The 5,805-nt window shown below is 37.6% G+C and overlaps 1 protein-coding gene across 2 annotated transcripts in view; it reads left to right on the top strand.

The window, feature by feature from the left end:
- LOC106869442 (metalloreductase STEAP2) overlaps window positions 1-5,385 on the top strand; it is a 9,239-nt gene extending 3,854 nt beyond the window's left edge. Inside the window, exons 1-2 of one of the 2 annotated variants that reach the window (XM_052967225.1) lie at window positions 1,732-2,125; window positions 3,334-5,385. In XM_052967225.1, coding sequence (XP_052823185.1) covers window positions 3,367-4,758 — 1,392 coding nt within the window. In that variant the 5' untranslated portion in view covers window positions 1,732-2,125; window positions 3,334-3,366 and the 3' untranslated portion in view covers window positions 4,759-5,385. Of the gene's footprint in view, window positions 1-1,731; window positions 2,126-3,333 lie in introns of those variants that run through there. The other variant, XM_014915191.2, reaches the window with a different exon arrangement.
- Window positions 5,386-5,805: the final 420 nt, after the last annotated feature.

Below are 5,805 nucleotides of genomic sequence, written 5' to 3'. Positions count from 1 at the left end.
TGTATGTATGTATGTATGTATGTATGTATGTATGTATGTATGTATGTATGTATGTATGTATGTATGTATGTATGTATACGTAGATAAATAGATAGATAGATAGAGAGAAAGAGAAAGAGAGAACGCTGACAGAGTTGTCAGAGGCCTCTTCACATTCTAATTCCGAATCCTGCCTAAGTTATCTTTGCTTTTGATCGTTCTGAGGTTGGTAAAATAAGGATTAATTAGGAAATGGAGTTGATTATATTCAACTTTTCCCCCCTACAAAACTTGAGGCCATATACCTATGTTAGAAATCAGTATTACATAATATACAAAGGCGGCGAGCTGGCAGAATCGTTAGCAGCGCCGAGTGAACTGCTTGGCGGAATTTCATCAGTCTTTACATTCTCAATCCAAATTCCACTGAGGTCGAACTTGATGTTCATCCCTTTGGGATCGTTAAAATAGATATCAATCAAGCAATGGTGTCGGCGTAATCGACTAACTCCTGCCTCCGAAATTGCTGACCTTGTATCATAATTTGAAATCAATATTATATAATATACAAGTTTTTTTTCTTCTTCTCCCACTCTCGTGTCCTCCTCTTCATCTTCTACTCCACCTCCTTTTTTTTTTTTACAACCTCATATCATTGTTTGATACGCAGACCCATAATAGATGTTGTTCTGGCCTTGACCTCCTCATCTTTTACACCCGGCAGAGGGTCTGGACTACATTATGTAATACAAGTTCGTGAGTGATTTCGCTGCTATTTTTAACCGAACAAGCGAGCGTGTAAAGGCTTCTCGAAAGCCTTACAGTTTATTAAATTTAAATTAAAGATCTGAAGAATTAGAAGTCTTAGGATTTGTGGCACTATATCAACATGGCCAAAGCCAATTGGCTGACAGTAGTAAAATAATATAAAATAATATAAAGATAGATAGAATATATGCATTGGCTATATTCAGTAAAATCAATTGGAAGACAACATATTCAAACGAGATAATTCATGTAAAATATTTCAGTATACTTTTAAAATTTAAACTGTGTTGTTATTTTTTAACACCAGACCAGTCCTGAGTCTGAAGTCCTCCAATCAAATGTACCTGCAATTATACTACCTAATGTGTCTTTACCACTTTTAGGACGCCGGGGTGTGATTTTAGGGATATTTGGTTACTATCCTACCAAACTGGATGACAACGTATTGATTCTCACGTTGCTTTAAGTAATTAGACGAGTATCTGATCAATACCGATCATGGAACTGTAGAATTAGTGAGACTTACCTACTAGATGTTAATTCAATATTTAGAGTTGTGACTATTGTAGAATACGTACCCGTAGCCTTTATACATATGAGGTATACAGCAGATATCAAAAACTGGCACTCCGTCGGGTACGACGACGACGTGTATTGATCCGACCAGTCGACCCGACCAACGGAATAGCCTATTCGTGGAATTAACGTGCAAGTGGCTGAGTGCTCCACAGACACACATACCCTTAACGTAGTTCTCAAGGAGATTTAACGTGGCGCAGAACGTGACAAGGCTGGCCATTTGGCTTACATATATTTTTGCCAGCTGAATGAACTAGAGTAACAAGAAATAAAGTGTCTTGCTTAAGGACCCAACGTACCGCCGGGAACCGAATTCGCAACTTTACGGTCGTAAGCCGAATACGCTAACCACTAAGCCACGCGCGTTCAAAAAAGATATACACAAAACACAGTTCACTCTGTACATACTCTAAACAGAACCACCCAATGGACTGACAACACATACTCTTATATAACTGACACCCGATTCTATAGCACGAACAAATCACACTAAAATACAGTTTCCACCCAACATCATGCAACTCACACGGCACAAAGTCTACGCAATCAACATCCAACATTATCATACAACTCACACACCACATAGAAATCACGAACACTACTCAACTCTACACAACATACGAAACACTAAAATAACACCAAGCACAACAAAAGAAATCCTACAACAATGCTAAGTTGACGTAGCGTTCAAACACATCTGTTTCATCTCCAAAAATTGACAATGCCGCATACATTTGTGAAACATGGAAATGCATTCGATGGTGCCGTTGGAACTCACATAAAACTGATAAATATAATAGTAAGTAATGCATTAAATAATTGATTTATCTGATCATTAGTGATCAGACGTCTGTATCGATACTTCATAAATCTTACTGAATGTTTCCTCACAGCTAAAGTAAACGGAGGTATAGAATAAGCATTAAATAAACTATTTTGCTAAGAAAGAGAACAAAACGCTTCAAGTGGATTTTAAATCACGAACTCTGAGCAATTTCAATGTCTTATCCACTTGTTTAGAAGATGTGAAGATGACGATAGCAACGGGAAAATGAAAGAGGAGGTTCGAATCACGCCGGGTTCACCAAATGTAACAAAGGCTGTAGTAGTCGGCAGTTCAGCAGTACAAGGTGAATGACAACAATGATTGATCGTGTCTTGTACGAAAATCTGCTCGCAATAAAGAGAAGTCATACAGCGTGTGGAAGCGAAGGAAAACTGACCGCTGATGTTCTCTCAGAGTTCCTATTTATATTTATGGGGAAAAACTGAATGTATGTTCGTGAACAAAGGAATATATACATATATATATAGGAGTGGCTGTGTGGTAAGTAGCTTGCTTTCCAACCACATGGTTTCGGGTTCATTCCCACTGCGTGGCACCTTGGGCAAGTGTCTTCTACTATAGCCTCGGGCCGACCAAAGCCTTGTGAGTGAATTTGGTAGACGGAAACTGAAAGAAGTCCGTCGTATATATGTATATATATATATATATATATATATATATATATATATGTATGTGTGTGTATATGTTTGTGTCTGTGTCCCCCCAACATCGCTTGACAACCGACGCTGGTGTGTTTACGTCCCCGTAACTTAGCGGTTCGGCTAAAGACCCTGATAGAATAAGTACTAGGCTTACAAAGAATAAGTCCTGGGGTCGATTTGCTCGACTAAAGGCGGTGCTCCAGCATGGCCGCAGTCAAATGACTGAAACAAGTAAAAGAGTAAAAGAGTAAAAGAAAAAGAGTATATATATATCTTATCTCTCAAACCTCCAAATGACCGTAGAATTCTAACTCAGACAAAGGAATCGATATAAGTTTGACAGGTGGCCTCATAAATTTCCCAGTATTAACGCCGAAAGAAAAGCAAAGATCTCGCAGGGAAATCTAGGTTAAGGTTTCGATTCTTGGCTATAAATCTAATAAACGAGCTCTTACAACTCTATCGCATGTGTAGTACTACATCTAATTTGTTTACCGTTTTTTTCTTTTTTTCTTTCAGATAACTCTTTCTTACTCAACTTCCAGCTGAAATATGGATTCTAAGAAAATAAGCATTCTTGGCACAGGAGATTTTGCTCGAGCATTCGCTTTGAGAGCTTTCAAGTGCAACTATGATGTGATCATGGGAAGTCGAGATCCTTCAAATCGTTCCTTAGAAGTCATTGACAGCTATTTCTCAGATATAGAGGTCGTTGATATTGATAGTTGTATAAAACATTCTGATATGGTTATTGTTGCCATTCGACCGCTTCACTATTCAACATTGTCTCAGTTTAAGAAACAACTGAGAGGAAAAGTAGTAGTTGAGGTTTCAAATGACACCATAGATAAAGAAATATCTAATGCTGAACAATTGTGTGAATACACGGATGCACGCGTCGTGAAGGGATTTAATGTTCTGTCATCTTGGGCCCTCCTGTCGGAAAGTTTTGGTGGTAGTAAAAACGTTTTTATTTGTAGTGATGATGTTGAAGCTAAAACAAAAGTGATGCAGTTAACTCGAAATATTGGTTTCACACCCATTGACAGAGGTATGCTGCGTTCTGCTCGTGATATTGAACATAGTGTTGCTAAAATATTTCCTGAATGGATTGCGCCAACAATTTTTGCGTGGGTAACGTTTTTGCTATTTACACTATGGTCGATTGCTAGAATGTTTATGAGAGAAACAATGGACTGGAGTTCTTTCCCACTGAGACGTTTCAACCCAGCAGTTTGTACCACAGCCATTTTCCTCCTAGCTTGTTGCTATCTACCGGGAGAGCTGGCGGCATTTTTCCAGCTCTATTACGGTAACAAAATAAAACGATTTCCTAACTGGTTAGATCGCTGGTTGAAATCACGAAAACAAATAGGTCTGTGGGCATTTTTCTTCGCCACATTTCATATGATTATATCAGTTCTGATATTGGCTTCCGGTAATCCTCACAATTTTTTCGTAGTTGCGAAATACAAAGAATATGACTTAGAAGGAAATATTACTGTTAAAGTTCCTGACCGCTATTCATTTTACAAGCATGGCGAAATTATGTTATTGGCCGGTGTTGTCACATATTTATCTATGGCCATTTTAGCTGTTTCTACGATACCTTCCATATTAGAACGTTTGAATTGGCACGAGTTCGCTCTAATACAATCTTACCTCGGCTACTTTACTTTAGCTGCTGGTATTGCACACGTTCTAATATACGGGGCTCCTTGGTGGATTACTTTGACAAAACCATTCGTTTTGTTTCGATCTTTTACTTTTATTTCCAGTATACTTCCACTTACTGTTATTTTTTTCAAGATTATTTTATTACTACCGTGTGTGTTTTGGCCTCTTCGGCAAATACGTGCTGGCAATGAAGCCAATTTTCTTTGGCAAAAAAAGAAAAAATCTAAGAAATATTTTATTAATCACGAAGCAGTCACTTCAGTTTAATGGCAACAACAATAAAAGCAGAATTAACTAAGAGACTTTATTCCATATAGAGCATAGATATGTAAGGGTTATAAAATTGTCTGCATGTAATCATGGTAGATTCAGTGAGTAGATTACGCTTATACAAATAAACGCCTTAGTATGCATGACTTCAAAATCTTTGTTCATATCACGACTGTATTTACTCATCATGTTGTCGAAATAAATCTTAAAATAATCATTTGAATTATACGGAACGAGCTATTGGGCTGACTGGACATTGAACCTGTTTTGGTGACAGCACTTTTTAGCGCTGAAGGCAATCATACATACGCGTGCGCGCACAGAACTATACAAATAGAAAGAGTGAGAGAAGAGGAGAGTAACAGAGACATCACAATTTATTAACGGAATATGATTGATATTAACACTTTCCCCTCTTCTCATACGCATAGGAAAATATGCTCATACGCATAAACAGAGAGAAACATTGAAACGTCTGATATCAAATAAGTCAGTATCGAATCAGCGACGCCTAATAAGTGGCCCCAAAATGACTGTGCCAATAAGTCTCATACCCTAAATATATTAATTATATAAATGATGTACATATCGTGACGTTTTATATTAAATGTATTTCTTTTCTAATGTTGTCATGTTTTGCTTACATTTAATCTAAAGACCTAACCCTTTTGTTCTAACGGAAGTTTTTTTTTTTACGGTCTTTCAAATCATCAGTGTTCTTCAGTTAAGCTAGTATCTGTTTTAAAGATAGCTGCGTCTGCAGATGATAGAAAGACCCCCATCATATAATAGCATTTTAGAACATTTCTATTTTTCATCGTATTTAGCTTTGAACGTTTGTTATTATCTTTTAAAATGCGATACGAAAAGAAAGAAAGAAGACGTGGCTGTGTGGTAAGAAGCTTACTTCCCAACCACATGATTCCAGGTTCAATCCCACTGCGTGGTACCTTAGGCAAGTGTCTTCTACTCAAGCTTCGGACCGATCAAAACCTTGTGAGTGGTTCTTGTAGACGGAAGCTGAAAGAAGCCCGTCGTATATAT

This window comes from Octopus bimaculoides, chromosome 4 (assembly GCF_001194135.2).
Source record: "Octopus bimaculoides isolate UCB-OBI-ISO-001 chromosome 4, ASM119413v2, whole genome shotgun sequence".
Lineage (NCBI taxonomy): Eukaryota > Metazoa > Mollusca > Cephalopoda > Octopoda > Octopodidae > Octopus > Octopus bimaculoides.
Note: the sequence above shows the minus strand (reverse complement) of the source record. Positions and strands in the feature narration are given on the sequence as shown.